Raw genomic sequence first — 18,482 nt, 5'->3', positions numbered from 1 at the left:
GCACGGAACAAAAGTGTTCTGCACCTCGACTCTCATTGTAAAAAGAAAACCTGGCGACAAACGATTATAAAAAGTGAAAAAAGAGCTCTGGGGACGAGGTTGTTTGGGGACTTTCAAATTGCCTGAAGAATTTCTTGATAGTACTGTCGAGTATTTCGCTTGCGAACATAGGGAACTGTTGCCGCTCACCCTTTATATATTGATTTTAAATTTTCCCGGTGGCCGTGTAAAAGGATCGGAAAACTAGTTTGAACTGCTTCGATCAGCCACGCGGTCATACATACTGCAGAAGTTTAAATGAGTAAAACAAGAAACTAGCAGGGTGTGTGAAGCCAGGAAAGCGCCAAGATTTGACAATCTCGGAGAAAAATACGCATGGCGGAACAGCAGTGGTAAACTGGATAAACAAATACTTCTTTAAACTTCTTTAATAACTCTTGTATTTACCGGAACTACATTTCGTTATTATTAAGAACACAGTACCCTTTTTAACAGGGCTCTGCTATCATGACCTTAGCTATGAACCAAATAAGTATAAACGAGGCCGAAGCTTCAAAGTTACTTGACTTTAACCAGAAATTTGATATTGGTTTATTGGACCGTGTGGTTGGTTCGCTTTATCAGGGACAAGGTCAACAGGTGTGTAAAGGCTTGTTTTACTGTTCCATGTGCCTAATATCTAGTCTAGTAGGTCTCCCTCCATTTGTAAATTTTAGTTAGTTATTACTTTGTATATATACTATATCTACATATATATGGAAAATAAATACTACTACTAATTCTACTACTACTGTTTAGGGGCCTTCAAAAAATTTTTTTAAGCCACATTAGCGGGATATCACCGCTTAGATTCTGAGTCCCTTCCACCCCCTCTTTTAGCGGATTTCCGTCCATGAAATACACACATTCGGATAAATCTTGGAAGGCTCAGGGGTGTGTTTTGTAGATAAAACTTATCGGAATTGATGACAAGAGCAATCATGCTTGCAAACGTCGAATAATTTTCAGGCTACAAACCAGATTTTTAGCGGATTTTTTTTAAACTTCAGACTCCCTCCCCCTTAGCAACGATATCCCACTAACAGGGCCCAAAAAATTTTTTACAACATTTTTAATGGCAGTTGCCCGTTATGCCTTTTACCCCTCCCCTAGGTCTAAAAATCAAATTTTATAGCAGAACCTAACATTCCCTTTCCACCATTTTGACATTGCTTGAAAAAAACAATCAAAAAAACAAAATTAACATTTTCAATGGTAATTAACATTTTCAGTGGTAAGCTTTCCGCTTTAGCATTTGCATAACAGGAAAAAAGATAGTGGCGCTAGGTGAAGCAAAGTAATATTAGTTCATTCCCTCACACAAAGGCATTCTTAGGGCTTTAAATGAATTCAAATAATCTACACTCGATAATAGTTTGCCACGCAAATGTCATCTATTTAAATATTTTAGCATGAAATTGCAAAGAAGGTGTTGCAGCAACTTAAGGAGCATCCTGACTCCTGGATGAAAGTGGATTCTATTTTAGAAACAAGTAATAATCAAGAAACAAAGGTAAAGTTGAATTCTTTGAGACTTTTCTTTCATGTTAAAAAAAATTTTTATTTTTTATCTCATTTCTATAACGTTTAGTTTTATGCTTTGCAAATACTTGATAACGTTATTCGTACAAGATGGAAGATGTTGCCAACAGAGCAACGAGAAGGTAAAACACTATTTTCCATTGGATGTTGTGTAGTTGCACTTAAAAAGCTAAGTAAGAAATTGAAAAACATGTTATCTGTTTTGTTTTTTACAGGAATCAAACAGTTTATTGTGGGATTGGTTATCAAGATTTCTTCAAGTGAAGATCATTCAGAAGTATGTATATTTTCATGATGTTGTTGTTTGTTTTACCATTTAGTTTCAAGAGTAATATAACAGCAGTCATAAAATTTGGTTAAAATTTGTTTTACTTCTAGAAAGAAAAAACGTTTTTAAACAAACTGAACTTAATTTTGATACAGGTAAGATTTCTGGAGCCACATGTTGTGCAGTCTGTGAAAATGTAATTTGTTGACTAAATAATATATTTGCTCAATTTTTTTTCCTTCTCAGATAGTAAAGAAAGAGTGGCCAAAAAATTGGCCATCTTTTATAAGTGATATTGTTGGTGCTAGTAAATCTAATGAAAGCCTTTGTAAAAACAATCTGATTATACTGAAACTTTTAAGGTGAGTTTTGCTTCTATTAAAAAAAAATAATTTTGATGCACGCCTGTTATTAAACTGCTTATTTTATGTATTTAATATTGTAGTTAATTGTTAGCCTCCTAAGCAAAGGTTCAGAGAACCTGATGTTTTAAGAAAAAAATTAAGAACAACATAAGATACCGTAATGTTGCTTTTGTCATAGCTGCTTAATCTCTTTCTAATTTGCAGACTTTCTTATTCAAATTTCTTCATGTTGCTTTACTTTTTGTTTTTTTTGTTTGCTTTCTATGGTACCATTATAATTTTTATATTAATAATAACTTGCGCAATTGGAAGCTAATTTTATCTTTGCCATGCCTCAATGTTTTATGTGCCTATGTGTCAAAGTTGTGTGCCTACATGCCATATTGCTTTAGTCCCCTACTTCTGTGTAACAATGGATCTATCAAAAAAATCCTAAAGGCATTGACTTCACTGTGTTTTTAAAATAGGATTGTCACGCTCAATTAATAGATTCTTAGTTAGTTTAAAATCATTGGAATCTTCCGCAAGTTGTGAGGTGATGCTGGAAAGTAATTACAAAACATAAAAATGTTTTAGAACAATAGTGGCTTGAAGACCAAGTTTAACACGTTTACCTGTAAGTGTAGAAATACCCAGGTGATCAGACATACAGACTTTAAAATGGCGTATAGTTTTGATACGTGGTGTTGCAGCCACTGCACTTAAAACAGTAAATGGGACTGGAGCGTAATTATTGGGGCATTCAGTCCTTAAAGGCAAGGCAGCTACCTAGCCTCTTGGCAGAAAATATAAGTTTAACATCACAATACGACAATTTTTTCTTAAACAAGCAGTGCAAACAAGTTCTAATTTGTAAAGAAATTGTTTCAAAAATTGAACCTAGAAAAAGTTGATGTTTTTTATAAATGTAACCTTTTTATAGTTTTTACCTTGGTCAAGTTGGGAAGCTAATTTCTTTTATTTTTTTAAAAAAACCTTTATTGAGAAATATTAGCTCTATTTCAAATTTTGTTAAGAAATCATGTGTATACAATGATAAAAAACTGGATTTTATTACGTGAATCATTAATTCTAAAATATAACATGAGAAAATAATTGTTCTATTATACTGATAATCAAAGATTGATATTAAGGGATATACCCTATGAGAAGTCCTAGAGTATTTAGCGCTCATTTAAAGCTACGCAGACCCAATTAGGGTCCGCACTCTACCAGACAACTCAGTGCAACATTCAACAGCCCACACAGTGTGCCATCTCCCCAATTTTCCTCATATGGCTTTGGTTAACCGGGTGCTATGGTAACATTTACTTGCCGATATTGAATCTCCGCTAAGGGGGAATTCAAGGCAGGTAATCACTAAAGACACTTAAAAAAGACACATGGGCACATAAGGACTACGGCATTCAAGGCGCGTAGACACACAAGATACACAATTCAGGAGACTCTTTAAAAAAATTTATATTAAATACTTTATTTTTGAAAAAAAAATAACTAAAATTTGTGTTTTAGTGAGGAAGTATTTGACTTTTCTCTTGGACAGATGACTCAAACGAAAGCTAAACATCTCAAGGATAGGTGAGAATACTTATTTTTCTCTACTAAATCATGCTGGGGAGAAATGTGTGATCAGCCTGTCAGTAATAATTTTTGCATAATATGTTTTTAAAACGTCTTTATTGTAATTTTAGCATGTGTCAGGAGTTTTCCTCAATTTTTCAACTCTGTGAATTTGTTATGGTAAGCATCTCTTTAAATATTTTCTTAAAAATTATAGTTTAATGGTCTGACAAAAGGTTCAAAAAGCTGTTAATGCTTTGACTTGCGTGATACAAAAAACCTGATCTTTTATAAGTTTTTATATAACATGGGTACACACAAATACTCTTACATTTTGATTGCTCAGTTTGGTATACCTTTTTGTTATTATCCAACATTTTTTAACTGTTTGCATGATTTGATGGCTATTTGTTTGCTTGCTGGAAGCTAAAAAAGTTACACCAATTTTCCCAATTAGCTTGCACGTTGCATGTTGTTACTACTCACAACTTTTTAACATAGATTTTTCTTTTCTAGAACAACTCAATGAATATTCCTCTAATACAAGCAACTCTGCAGGTAAAGTTTGTCTTTATTTTACAATATTCCCTTTCAATCTTTAGCAGTTGGGTATTTCAATGATATGTTACTTCTAGACTCTGTTGAAGTTTCTCAATTGGATTCCACTTGGATATGTTTTTGAAACAAAACTTATTTCAACTTTGATATACAAGGTATGTAAGACTTATTGAGTAAATTTATCTTGCTTATCAAGTCAGTTGACACAGCGTAAAAATATGCTTATCTCATTTTAGTTCTTGAATGTTCCAGTTTTTAGAAATGTGACCCTTCAATGTTTGACAGAAATTGGTAGGTCACTGTTTTCTTTCTGTCCTAATTACAGCTAAAATATTGTACAATCAGCTTATGCTTTTAAGGCAAAAACTGTGTTGTTCTTGCCAAAAAAATAATTCTAAATGCATGAGGATTCCTGCTCTAACTTGTTAATGATGATCTTATTACAGGTAGCATCAGCAACTCACAATATAAAGAACAATATGTTGTTCTATATACTCTTGCAATGGCACAATTAAAACAGGTTTGTGTCATAAATGTATATACCTGCATAAATCTACAACTTATCGCATTGAAATCAAACCCTCTACACTCTACTACCTAGGCGTAACTTTATGTCATTGCTGTGTTTTAGATGTTACCATTGGAAACAAATTTGAAGGAGGCATATAGTAATGGGCGTGATGATGAGCAAAATTTCATTCAAAATTTGGCATTGTTTCTGTGCTCATTTTTGAAAGAACATGGAAATCTTCTCGAGGAAAGGGTACCTGTAACTCATTTGCTACGTCAAGCCGCTCACAGCGGCTCGGAGATTTTCTGTAGTGTACAGCAAGCCGTTGTGAGCGGCTTGTCAATCACATGTAATTTATGCTAAATAATGCATAACCTATGCATATAATTATCGTTGTAATCAACAGCTAACATATTTAGCTTCAATTTCCCATTTTAATTTAGTTATATCTCCGTCATCTGCAGCAACAAGTTTAGATTTAAAAAATAATAATTATTCATTTTTCAACATCGTCATTTATAAACGGAATTGCGAGTTAAAAAGCGTATACAGCAGAAGAGGCTGCCAGCCAATATAATCAACAACTGGGTCAATGAAAGTGATAGTGACTAACAATGATACATATCTTTCAGAAAGTCACTCTGAATATTTGGTAACTAAAGGTGAAGAAGATATAGATGTAAACGAAGGTGATTCTGATGTTAAACCCGAACCTCCTATACAGCAGAAGCAGCCAACACCAGCTAAAAAGGCAAAGAAAGTCATCACCAGAAAGAAAAAGGCTCTTTCCTCACAACCTTCTGAGGATTGGTTTTTACTGGGGGATGATGATGATCATAGAACACACAACTTCCGGTTTATACCAAGTAAAACTCCATGAGTTCAAGGTAACTTTAAAGAGAAAAACACTCCAATTGACTACTTTTTTGAATTATTTCCTCTAGAAGTTCAAATAAACTTAGTTGATATGATCAATGAATTTGCTGCTGCTAAAGTTATAGCTAATAACTCAGCCAAAAAGACTTCTACCTATGGCAAGCCAATTAATCGGTACAAGCTAATCAAATTTCTCACTGTCATCATTGCGATGGGATTAGCCAAGAAACCATCGGTCAAAGATTACTGGTCAATGAATTGCTCAATGTATACACCATGGTTTCACCATTTATTCGCTAGGGACAGATTTGAATCTATAATGCACACAATGCAGTCTTGGTCACGAATGGCTTGTGATCGCATGCGCACGCCTCCGCACACGCCCTCTGAAATTCGGGCGTGCTCTTTATCACATGCCTTGTTCTACTTCGTACACACGCCAAGAAGAACTGAGCTATTTTAGAGTAATCTCTTACCCAAACTTTACCCAATACATAATTGTTCTTCCGCGTTAAAATGTATCTCTAAAATGTATTTCTATTAAACACCCACCTTCATTAAAATTGCTGACGTGAGATACATTTCAAATGTTTTGCGTCTGCATTGCGTTGACAATATTTTTTTTGTTTTTCAGTTGGCAAAAAATTTACTTCTTAAGTTACTAGTTATGTCCCAACTAGCTCTCTATGTTTAACTGATTAGGAAGTAAGTTGTACACATGCTATTTACGAACTGAAGGTCAGGGCATCATAAAGTTGAATATTGCAGAAGTTGCCGGTGACATGCTTCGAAAATGCTTGTCACAGGCACAGTTCAATACAAAGCAAAACTGTGCAGGAGACTCAATTGTTAGAGTCTTTGCAGAACATCTCTTCCCACAAAACCGAGGACAGGGCTGACTTATTGCCTGTTGTGTTGTGTGGGAGACAGAACTTCTGGACTTCTTTTTAGTACAATATACAATTTTACGATTATTATTACTAAACATATTTGATTTTTCTTTCCCCTTTTAAAAAGATTTTTGAAACTTTATTGAATATGTTTTTTCTTTGGTATTGAATGCTTCATGTTTCCCCAGCCATGGCATAAATCGAAGCCAAAATTGAACCATTTATAAATGAAATTGTCAAAAACTTTCAAACGTCATAGTATCCTTATCAAGATGTTTCTATCGGCGAAATGGTAGTCAAATGGAAAGGACGATCAAAATACAAAATGTATAACCCTATGAAACCAGAAAAGCACCACTTTTGGTTTATGTTGTGCTACTACTGGCTATGCGTACCATATCTTACCATATTTTGGTGCCGAAACTGATTATGCCGCAAACGTGTTAGAGTCCAGAATATCAAAGAAAATCTTTGAATATTTATTACGCCCACTTGCTGGACATCATATATTTGCTGATAGATGTTATACTACGAAAGTCTTAGTTGAGTATCTGGCTGCTAAAAACTTTTATTACACAGGGACTGTTCAGGCAAATCGAAAAGGTTTTCCGAAAGACAAAACAAAACAAAAAGGAAAATAAAATTGCTCATATGGAGCATAAATTCTGGAGAAGTGAAACATCTGGATTATTGCTTGTCATGTGGAAGGAAAAGAAGGCTAAGAAACCAGTAGTCGTTGTTTCTTCATGTGGAGAGTCTGGAATGACAAGGGTAGAACTAAAACGAACCAATAAAATTGTTGAGAAGCCTACCATAATAACTGTTTACAATGCATCCATGAACGGATGTGACAGATTGGATCAATTTGTATCCTTTTATTTCAAATCTTCACAGAAAGACAGTAAAGTGGTGGAAAAGAATGTTCTTCTGGACATTAGAAGTCGTTCAGGTAAATGCATTCATTGTGTACATACTATCTCACAAGAAAAAAACTTTGTTGAAATTGTTCAAGCTTCAGATGGTTGATGAGCTTGTTGAGTTTTCACATGCAATGACCACCATGAACACAAAGTAGGAAACCTCGAGTGTCCAATACAGTTGAAAGGTATCAAGATAAGAAACATTTAATTGGATATTATGGAGGTTGATAGGAACTGTATAGTTTGTAGCACTCCTGCAAACTGTAAAAGAACACGTTTTATCTGTACTGGATGCATAGATAAAACTATACCTCCATCCCAGAGAATGTTTTTCATCCTATCACTCTAGGTGAATGTTGTATCATGCTTATATTATTTACATATTGAGATTTTGATTCCTGTGGGAAAATATTATTGTTGTTGTGACATAAATAAACAACTATATACATGTTCTGTAATTTTTTATTTTATCAGCTCAAATTTGGAAGTTGAACGGGTGTTGGAAAACTTAAATTTAGAAAAAACTTTAATCTAAAATAATAATAATACATTACTACTGCTATTTCTCAAGGTTTGACAGGCACAAAATGCTTTTTCATATTGTTTTTCTTTGCAAACTTCTCCAAATTATCATTAAAAAAATCTACAAACATCAAAGCAAAAATCTATTCATAGCATATTTCTTTCAGTTATGTTGTAATTTCAAAAGTTATTTTTATCTCTTTTTGTAGACAATTTATTCTTCTTTCTAATGGTGTATTGCATTAAATCTGAAACACAATACTTCTTTAGTTATGGAAATTTTTAATATACCCATAAAAAATTTGATATCGCAAAAAAAAAATTAATTCCGGCCAGAGCGGTTTTTAATTCCATAGCCAAAGAGTTAAAAAACATTCTCTCAATCAGTTAAAAAACATTCTCTCAGAATAGAGGTCACAAAAAACAATGTGATAGATAGATGTAGCTCATGAGGTTGCCATTAGAAATCAATGTATTTTTTATTTGAGAAAAGACTTTCTTATTATATGTTTTTTTTTAATATATGTTGTGATATACAACACATGTTGTGAGTTAACTCTGGTTTTAATATAACAACTTTTTTATATAAAGTACTAGCAGTGAGAAGCTTTTTACTCCAAATATTTATTTTCTTAAATTTATGCAAAATAATTTCTTTAACTCAGGATATTAAAGAAGCATCAATATACAGTTTTGAATCCTATACACTCTTTTATAAGCATGGTCTTCATAAGTAAAACAAGGGTTGGAAATCTGAAACAAATTAAGCATAAGTTCTCCTTTGCAAAAAATAAAAGAGGGGAATGGCGTCAAAATAAAAAACATCAATTTAGTTGACATTATTGCAGTACGATAATGATCAGCAATAATTTGAACTGTTTAAAAAACTTGATGTTGTTTAGAGAGGATCACCTGTAAAAATTACCTCATGGAGTTGGGTTTTTTTTCAGGCAGCATTAATTAAAGCTGCATTATTTGTTTTAGACATTAAAATTATTGGGTGAAAAAACCAAGTATGTTGTTGAACTTTGGGATTCTAATGTTTACTATGAGGTACTTAGTACAAGTGTTGTACATGGTGAACATTCTATAATTTGAATGCTTGTTGCTTTTAAAATTCCCAAATGAACAAATTTTAATGCCCTGTCATTGAGCTTTTGACCATGTTTTTTGCAAAGTTCAAATTATTGACTGTTTACTGTATTAAATCTAAAATTGTAATTCTTACAATAGCACACATTTCACGTTCCTTGGTTAAGCTATTAAGCATGAACTTTACAAGACATCTGTTTGAAGTCTAACATTGAATCTGTTCCTAATAATTTCACTTGGTATCTCATAGTCAAGCTGTTAAGAAAGATGAATAGGAGATAATAACTTTTTTCCCTACAAAATACAGCAGAACGTAATAATTAAACGATTAAATAGTTTCTTTCTTTTAAATAGTTTCTTTGGCACGACACTTATTTTCTTAATTAAAAAAAAGTTTGCATCTAAACCAATCTGCATGTGTGTCGCGTGTGCACAAGTAAACACAAGTCTCCCACAAGATAGTCTGGTTGTTCCCATTTTCCATAGAGCTATCAAATTAGAGGTAAACGTGCTACTGACTAAAAAAATCAGCCCTGTTTCCAGATTATGTTTCTATACAACATGAAATTTTCATAGTTTTTCATAAAAAATGTCACATCCATAATTAGTTATCACATTCCTGCAAAAGTACACACCTGTTTTGTTACTTAAAGCTATTTTTCACTAAGCAGATTATTTTGTGCACAGCCAGTGGCCTTTCCTTCAAAATTCTGTTAAAAGTGGTCTGTTTTGTTGTATGAAAAGTTGAACTCACTTAACTATTCTGTCATATGCAAATCCGTCGTCCAATCAGAGCACACAGACACGTGTCCACATGATACAAACAAGAAGCTAAAAAAGAATTCAGCATTAAATATTGAATAAAAACAGAATTTTTTTAAAAGAAAGAAAGAAATTTTTTACATGCTTTTTGAAAATTATTTTGTGAGATTAAATAATAAAAATGCTAATCATGCAGTCCTGTGTATCATATGAGTACATTTCTTTCTGATGTGCGTTCTTAACATCGTTTTCAAAGTCTTATTGTATGACAAGTGAAAATTGAAAAGCGACAGTTTGAATCTCTGTGTGTTTTTGATTTCCCTCTAGTGAAAAACTGGCTTAAAAAACTTATAAAGTACAAAAGCAGTATGCAAAAAATGTTAACAATAGGTAGGCAGTTTGGCTGTGAAGAATATATGCAAATAGTAGTGGAAATGAAAGTACTTTGAAAATAAAAAATTATGAAACAATTTTTAGGGCTTTTCTCCCGAAGTAGCAAAAAATTTGTTCTATTTTTCCTGTACCAAGATACTTAAATGATTGTTTCAGTGCATCAGAAGATTTATGCGTTTCTTGCTATGTACTGGCCTTTGACATTTAGTGTTTATATACTCCCTTTCTTTGTTTAGACGGAGTTGAAAACTAGTTTACTTGAGGTAAAAATTATTTCCTTGATTCTGTTTCTATTTCTCTTAAGTTTTTTTAAAAAAACATCCAGCAACAGAAATTTACTTCTTTTGATGGACCTACGGATGCAGTGATTGATCTCTAAACTGCATATGTGTATGCTTATGGCAGATTTTCAAAGTTGAACACTTACATTTAGGGCTTGCATTACCTGGTACTAATATCAGAAGTAGAAGATATGGAAATATTTAAGATTTGTCTTGAATATTGGAATGCTTTGGCATCTGACTTATATCGTGAAAGTCCGTTTGCCGCTCCAGTGCCAATGCTAGGATCTCCATCATCAAATGTACCACCAAGAAGACAGATATACCTCCCAGTACTTTCCAAGGTAGGGTATTATGCTTTATCATTATCCTTTTTTTACCTTAAATTTAATGTCTTAAAAATTTTTCAAAAAGTACCAAGCCTTTCTGACAACTAGCTGTTTTTCTAAATGTTTTTAGCATTTAAGCAACAACTTTCTGCAGTGGAACATGAAAAAGTTTGTAAGAAAAAATTTTTTTTTTTAGATTCGCTTTATTATGGTAGCACGGATGGCAAAACCAGAAGAAGTGTTGGTTGTCGAAAATGAACATGGAGAAGTTGTGCGTGAATTTATGAAAGACACGGATGCTATCAACAATTATAAGAATATGAGGGAAACTCTGGGTAAACACTAAACACCTTTACTTTTAAACTGCGATAATTGCTGATTAGAAGCCTGTATAGATAATGTTCTAAAATCATATTTCTTTCAACTCAGTGTATTTGACTCATTTGGATTATCAAGACACAGAACGGATTATGACAGATAAGTTACAGAATCAAGTTAACGGAGCAGAATGGTCTTGGAAGAATCTGAATACAGTAAGACAATTTCTAGATCATGTTCTACAATGCAAAACCATTAGACATTGATAAAATATCATTAGCGCAGTATTAGGTAATAAACAATTAAAAGGTTGTTTGGATTTCATTTAGCTCTGCTGGGCAATCGGATCAATCAGTGGTGCAATGCATGAAGAAGATGAGAAAAGATTTCTTGTTATGGTTATCAAGGTATTAACAAATTGTCATTCCAGCATTTGCGATTGCATTGGCCTGCCTCCACACACAACTGAAGTAAAATTAGGCGTGTTGTTTTCAGGTCTTAATTGCACACATAAACTTTTCATAAAAATAGAAAATTACATGTCTTGTCGCTGTTGAAGCAATTTTAGTGCCCCGTGCCTCGTAAATAGTTTAGTTTTAGCATGATATACTACCAACTAATAATGTTATTTGGATTTAGGATCTACTGGGTCTTTGTGAAGTAAAGAGAGGAAAAGACAACAAGGCTATCATTGCATCAAATATTATGTACATTGTTGGACAATATCCAAGGTTTTTAAGGTATGGACATATTTCTCTTTTGTCACACATCCTGTGCACAATTGCACCATATCTATTTTTTGTTTTATTTTGTAGAGCTCATTGGAAGTTTTTGAAGACAGTCGTTAATAAGCTCTTCGAGTTTATGCATGGTAGGAATTATATCTTCTATGATAATACCTATCTTTTGTTCAGAATGACTACCAGACCACTACGTTATGCTAAGAATGCATAAAATAACGAAATACAATATGTGCAGCTACTAAAAATTGCCCTTTTTTATTCCAAATAACTAGTAGTATAAATTGGCAGTTCACTTACTGAGGGCTCTCTTACGTTATTTAGGTACTAGTTCTTAGCCTGCGGTTAAATCTACAGGAATTCACCTAAAAGATGGAATATTGGGTATTATATTATAGACTTATACAAGTTTTCCATGATTCTAAAAATTTTAAAAAATTAAAAAAAGAATCCTAAAAAATTAAAAAAAAAAACTAAAATTTTCTCATTTTTTGTGAAGACTCCTAGGGAACATCGATTTGTCAAACTCGATTTTTATAATGGATTTTCTTTTGCGAAATATAAATTATTGTGAAAATGAAATTTGAATTAATCCTCAATTTGTCTTCCTTATTCAATTCCTTTGACTTCCTTGATTTTTGTTGTTCTCAGTTGCACTTTTGCTAATTCTTCTAAAACCTCCTATATTTTTGTATGCTTTTACGCCGCTTATCGAAAAAATCTCCTAAAAAACAGCTTAAATCCTAAATATCCTTAAAAAATTAGTTGCAAAATAAGTGGGAACCCTGAAGTAGTTAGCCTGTCACACGTTTTATATATTTTCCAAGCTGGTATTTCCTTCATTTTTTCCTGCAGAATGTTGGTATTATTAAAGAGAGAGCATATGCAAAATGTTTAACTCTGTAACAAATTGACCAATATAACACACCTGAAAGCTGGCATTAAATTAATGGACTTAGTTTTTGCTACGTACATTACGCAAATCGTCGTCCACATGTTCATCCATCATTTTTGAATTAATCAAAAACTTTCCATAACAATGCATGTTTGTGAAACTCCAACAAGTTGTTATTTGTGTGTGCAATATAGATAGTGTTTATCTCTACCTGCACTAACAAAGAGGGCTTCTGCATAACTGTTAATTCACGGTGTTAATCTTAGAAACACACGACGGTGTACAAGACATGGCTTGTGACACGTTTATCAAAATTGCACAAAAGTGTAGAAGATACTTTGTACAGGTAATGATATTCTTAACGTAACTTTATTTTGTCTCATGATTATTGTTTATTTTTGTGTTAATAATTTTGTGGTACTCCCTTTCAAATCTATTGTTTGTCGTCTAGGTACAAGTTGGTGAAGTGATGCCTTTTATTGAAGAGATTTTAAATAATATCAGTTCAATCGTATGTGATCTTCAACCGCAACAAGTGCATACTTTTTACGAGGCTGTAGGATTCATGATTAGCTCGCAGACTGTAAGTTAATTGCATTTCTTTAGCCTGCCATATATTCCTCCAACTTATATTCATTATCAGTTCATTTGCATATGGCTTTTTGGTTTACTGGTGAAGCAAATGTGATAACACAATTTGTTTCGTCACCTAAATTCTAATTTTATAGTTACCCAGGGTAACATCAGGTCATATACTCAGAAATCAGTTTTGAAAAAATGCCTAAATGTTTAAAAACTTAAACGGTTTGAAAGAACTTTTAGATATATATTATCGCTTTTTAGGATCAAGTTGTTACAGAACGGCTTATTGAGAAATGTATGTTACTACCAAACCAGATATGGGACGGTATTATACAGAGTGCCACAAAAAACATCGATATATTGCGTGACCAAGAAACTGTAAAACAACTAATGAACATATTAAAAACAAATGTGGCTGCATGTCGCTCAGTTGGGCATCACTTTGTGATTCAACTTGGGAGAATATATCTAGACATGGTCAATGTGTACAAAGTCTTGAGTGAAAACATATCAAGCGCTGTTTCACAACATGGTAAGTTTTTGAATCCATTGCTTTTCGTAGTTAATTGAAAATTCTCATTTGTTTTATACTGATTTGCTTTTCATTATGTAGGAGAGGGCGTGACTAAACAACCTTTAATTAAATCAATGAGAGGGGTGAAAAAAGAGACTTTAAATTTAATAAATGGCTGGGTTAGCAAGTCTGTTGATCCTAAGTTGGTAGGTAGATATAAACATCAATGAAATTTCTATTTATTTTCATTCGCACAATTTCTTATAAAAAATTTTAATACAATAGGTAAAGGACAATTTTATCCCTCCATTGCTTTCCACGGTACTCGATGACTACAGCAAAAACGTTCCACAAGCCAGAGAAGCGGAAGTGTTAAATACACTCGCTACTATTGTAAACAAACTGGAGGTAGGCAAACAGGTCGTTCACTGCAAACCAATATTCTTACAAGAAGATAAAAAGAGGTACCTGGCGCTTGAATTTGCATTGCTTGTTGTTAATTGTTTCCATGTATGGTTTTAGATGCATGTTGTTGAAGATGTACCTCTTATGTTCGATGCTGTCTTTGAATGCACGTTAAACATGATTAACAAGGTAAATTGATATGATAAAAACATCTAAAGTAAAACATCTAATTTTTTTTATTCAATTTTCACTATTTTGTGTACAGTCTAAAGTTATTAATAATTGCAGCTTTAAATGTCCTCCAATTTTGAAATTGTGTTGTAGCAACCCCTTGTAATCAAATGCATTGATTTAGGATTTCGAACAATTTCCAGAACATCGAACAAATTTCTTCACGCTTTTACAATCTGTGAACCAACATTGCTTTCCTGGTAAGTCTTATTGTACTCCTAATTGAACTGTATTTTCTGCATAATTTTAGCCTTGTTTTCTCTAATTATTCTCTTGTATGCTTTTCAGCTTTGGTACAACTTGCTGCTCCACAGTTCAAGTTGGTGTTAGACTCAGTAATATGGGCCTTCAAACACACCATGAGGAATGTAGCTGACACAGGTAAGAATTGGTTTTTACCTGAACTAAAATAGATTTTAAAAAATATTTTGCAAATATCACATTTTAATATGTTTCATAATTTGAATTTCGTTTTCTTTAGTGTCAGGACACTTCCAGGGAGAAGTTTCGCTCTTCCAAAGATACACAAAATTTTTCATTTTTCTTTTCGCGAACGTTCGTGTCCGGTTTTTTTTCGAAAAACGCGAAAACGCAAAATTCTCAGAAAATTTTATATTAGTGAAAGCATATTGGTGATAACCATGTAGTTTTAACTGTGTAAACGGAAAAATTTTTGCACACTGTTCAAGGACGTTTAAAAAGGGACCATGCCATAGTTTAGAAAATTCTCTTGTAACCTTATTAAATGGATAGTCACCTGATTAAGTGGATAAATTGATAAATTTTTGCCATTTTCTTGAAATTTATTTTTCGCGATATATGTAAAAATAACTGATTCAAGAAAAGTTTTCAAAGAAAAAAACAGCTAAAATAATCCTTACTGTTCAATTTTTCTTTCTTTCTATAACAACAAATACATGGAGGTAATCTTTGAGAAGATAGTAGATGCCACAGTAGTAGTATCATCACCCTCGTCATGTTTACTTTGAGTAAAATTTGCAAATTGGAATGTGGTATAATATATTTAATTCGCAAACATAAGTCCGCGCTAAAAGTCCAAAAAAGGATAATTCGTGAAAATAAGTCCGCGCGAAAAAGTTATCCAGAGTTATTATATTTTTTCATTTCAATGGTTTGGAATTCCAAGGCCTTCAAAAATCATAAATTTCTACAGCAACACGTGATTTTAACTGATTGATTTAACTGGTTGATTAATAAGCACAAGAAGAAAGGGTCGTAACCATTTAAATTTATTTGTATGTTGCTCCTTACTCTCGTTTTTGTTTTTGCATGTTAGGTTTAGAGATTCTACATGGTATTCTGATAAACATCCAAAGTCATCCAGAAGCTGCTCAATCTTTTTATCAAACATATTACATCATGATCTTGCAACATATTTTTTCTGTTGTCACAGACACCTCTCATACGGCAGGTAAGTTAAAGACAACCTTTCAAAATACTTGGAATGTAAAGAATGTTAATCTGTACAATTTGTGGAAATAAAACTGGTGATGAAATTACCCCACCTCTTTAATTACACCACAAAATGTAATCTTCCAACACGAGATACAGAGACTGGAAATGCTTAAAGTAATAACTTTTAGATGGCCTCTCCGTTGTTCTTTTAAGCTTATTCTAGAAAATACAGTAATTTAAATTTATTTGAATAATTTAGCTTCGCGCGTCTTACTTTCAAAAGCTCAGATAAATTGAGACTGGGAATAAAATATTTTGTAAATTACAAAGCTAGGCAAAGCTTTGTTTCTAAAAACTAACTCCTGTTCTGTTTGTGATATGCGTGTCGCAAGTTGTAAACGTCATATCATTATTATAACGACTATTCACGACTTATAAATTCTTTAAATTCCGTCAATAAGTGTTTACTAGGTGTGTTCTGTGTTATCTCGCACTCTACTTACAAAGAAATGCAATGTTTTTCTTAAAGCCAGGCTGCGTATGGAATTACTTAATAGTGACAAAGTTTAAAATTTAATTAATGGAATTAAAACTTATCTATTTTTTTTACCAGGGTTAACAAAGCATGCAGGGATTTTATCTCACATGTTCAGCATAGCCGAAAATAATGGAATTACAGTATTGTTATACGATCCTAACCAAGTTCAAAACCCCAGCATGAACAACGAAGTATGAGTAAATTTCTATATGTATACATTCTTATCAGTGCGCTGTGAGTTATCAATAAAGGGTGTTACTTCTGTCTCAAGAAATAGGCAAAACATCCTAACTGTAGTATTGTATGGTCTCATTTTAGCTATACATCAAGGAATACACAGCAGCTTTACTGAAACAAGCTTTTCCTCATCTACAACAGTAAGTCATACAGCTTGGACATACCCTAAACACGTTAAAAGTTTGTTTCTCCTTACTTTTTGTTTCTCTTTCGTTTCAGTCCTCAAATTAAAGTATTTGTGCAAGGTTTATTTGACTTGGATCAAAATTTGGGACAATTTAAAGAACATTTACGCGATTTCCTGGTACAAATAAAAGTAAGTTCCAATTTCAAGTTTCGTTTTGTTTACTCGATAGTTAACATTAACTTTTTATCAACTTTTTTTTTGTGAAATATCTGTAGTGTCTGTCTAACTGGCTTTAACTTCAATGGTCATCATTCAACGTCACATTTATCGGTGTCCTCTTGTCATTTTGTATCATCCGGGTGTGTTATCAGACGTCCATGTGTAACGCTGGACAGTTGAAAAATAAGACTGGAACTACTGCTATCTGTTTATTTATTTATCCTTATACGGATTTAAGCCGTATAATCGAATTTTGCTCCTAATTGTTATTAATTATTGTTGTTATTAATGTTTTTATTGTTGTTATTAATTATTAATTATAATTGTTATTGTTTTTTTTCAAGGAATTCCAAGGAGAGGATTGTGCAGATTTGTATTTGGAGGAACGTGAACAGCAGCTGCGTATCGCGCAAGACGAAAAGCGAAAACGTCAAAGTGCTGTACCTGGAATACTTAATCCGCATGAAGTGGGTGAAGAAATGCAGGACGATTAGTCTGCCCTGCATCTGCAACTAATATAAATTATTCCTTTATATTATTATTTGCATATAAACATCCACAGAACAAAAAAAAAAACGATATATACTTTCGCATCTCGTTTGAACAAGGTGATTGTGAAAAGTAACAAAATATTTGTAAACATTTGGAAATCCCGTTGTATTATTTTATTGATCGCTTTGTTATTTAATATTTTTATACGCCAGAAGAGCATGTGAGATCTAAGTGGGCGGTGATGACTGTGAAGTATTTTAACGCCTAGAATATTTTTGTTTATTTTCTTCTCTTTTTTATCCCCAAAAATGTGTAGTCGTTTCAGTTTTTTTAACTTCGCATGCTAGGAGTTCTTGTACTAGTATTTTGTGCTCCAGTTAGCTTTTAAAGCTGTATCATATCCACGCAAAAGGAAGAAAATTAATTCATTTTTTATCGTTTGTTATATGATAAAAAAGATTTATTTATGTCGTCTTTTTTTATAATGAAATATGTTGAGTCAGCCAGTTTGAGTGTTAAAAGGGTGTCTTGTATATATGAGATGAGAAATATATTAAGCAAAGAGTAATATTTCTTAACTTTAAACCTTGTTCGTGCTTATTTTGGCGCATTTGTGCAAAAAATTCTTTATTGCGCGCAAAACATTTTGCGCGAAATTATAATACAATAGTTTTCGTAAAAGGAATACATCTATACAGCGTCTAAAATCCAGAATTTTACTGTTTTTTCTTATTATTTATGGAGCACTTAAAACTTGGCCAAAATTAATACGCGAAAAATACGAATAAGGTCAGGTTTTCTAAGGATTAATCTTACTTTTGTGTAGGATCTGACTGAGACGTTTTAAAACAAAAAGGCGG

The 18,482-nt window shown here is 32.8% G+C and overlaps 1 protein-coding gene across 2 annotated transcripts; it reads left to right on the top strand.

The window, feature by feature from the left end:
- Positions 1-218: 218 nt before the first annotated feature.
- LOC130657286 (exportin-1-like) lies at positions 219-18,207 on the top strand. Of its 2 annotated transcripts, XM_057460267.1 has the most exons (34): positions 219-639; positions 1,451-1,552; positions 1,631-1,703; positions 1,797-1,858; positions 1,960-2,004; positions 2,096-2,211; positions 3,727-3,792; positions 3,906-3,954; positions 4,291-4,332; positions 4,410-4,487; positions 4,569-4,627; positions 4,783-4,852; positions 4,964-5,095; positions 9,036-9,104; positions 10,535-10,561; positions 10,732-10,923; positions 11,105-11,243; positions 11,338-11,441; positions 11,556-11,633; positions 11,866-11,966; positions 12,042-12,097; positions 13,128-13,207; positions 13,313-13,444; positions 13,705-13,975; positions 14,057-14,163; positions 14,243-14,365; positions 14,480-14,551; positions 14,718-14,793; positions 14,882-14,974; positions 15,891-16,025; positions 16,623-16,738; positions 16,866-16,924; positions 17,004-17,100; positions 17,475-18,207. In XM_057460267.1, the coding sequence occupies exons 1-34, from the start codon at positions 508-510 to the stop codon at positions 17,622-17,624; spliced, it is 3,303 nt and encodes a 1,100-aa protein (XP_057316250.1). In that variant the 5' UTR covers positions 219-507; the 3' UTR covers positions 17,625-18,207. The 2 variants fall into 2 exon arrangements, with proteins under 2 accessions (XP_057316250.1, XP_057316251.1); XM_057460268.1 differs by lacking the exon at positions 9,036-9,104 and having other exon boundaries at positions 221-639.
- The last annotated feature ends 275 nt before the right edge of the window (positions 18,208-18,482 follow it).

Source organism: Hydractinia symbiolongicarpus, chromosome 9 (genome assembly GCF_029227915.1).
Source record: "Hydractinia symbiolongicarpus strain clone_291-10 chromosome 9, HSymV2.1, whole genome shotgun sequence".
NCBI lineage: Eukaryota > Metazoa > Cnidaria > Hydrozoa > Anthoathecata > Hydractiniidae > Hydractinia > Hydractinia symbiolongicarpus.
The sequence above is the reverse complement of the archived record's forward strand: the minus strand, read 5'-3'. Positions and strand labels throughout refer to the sequence as shown.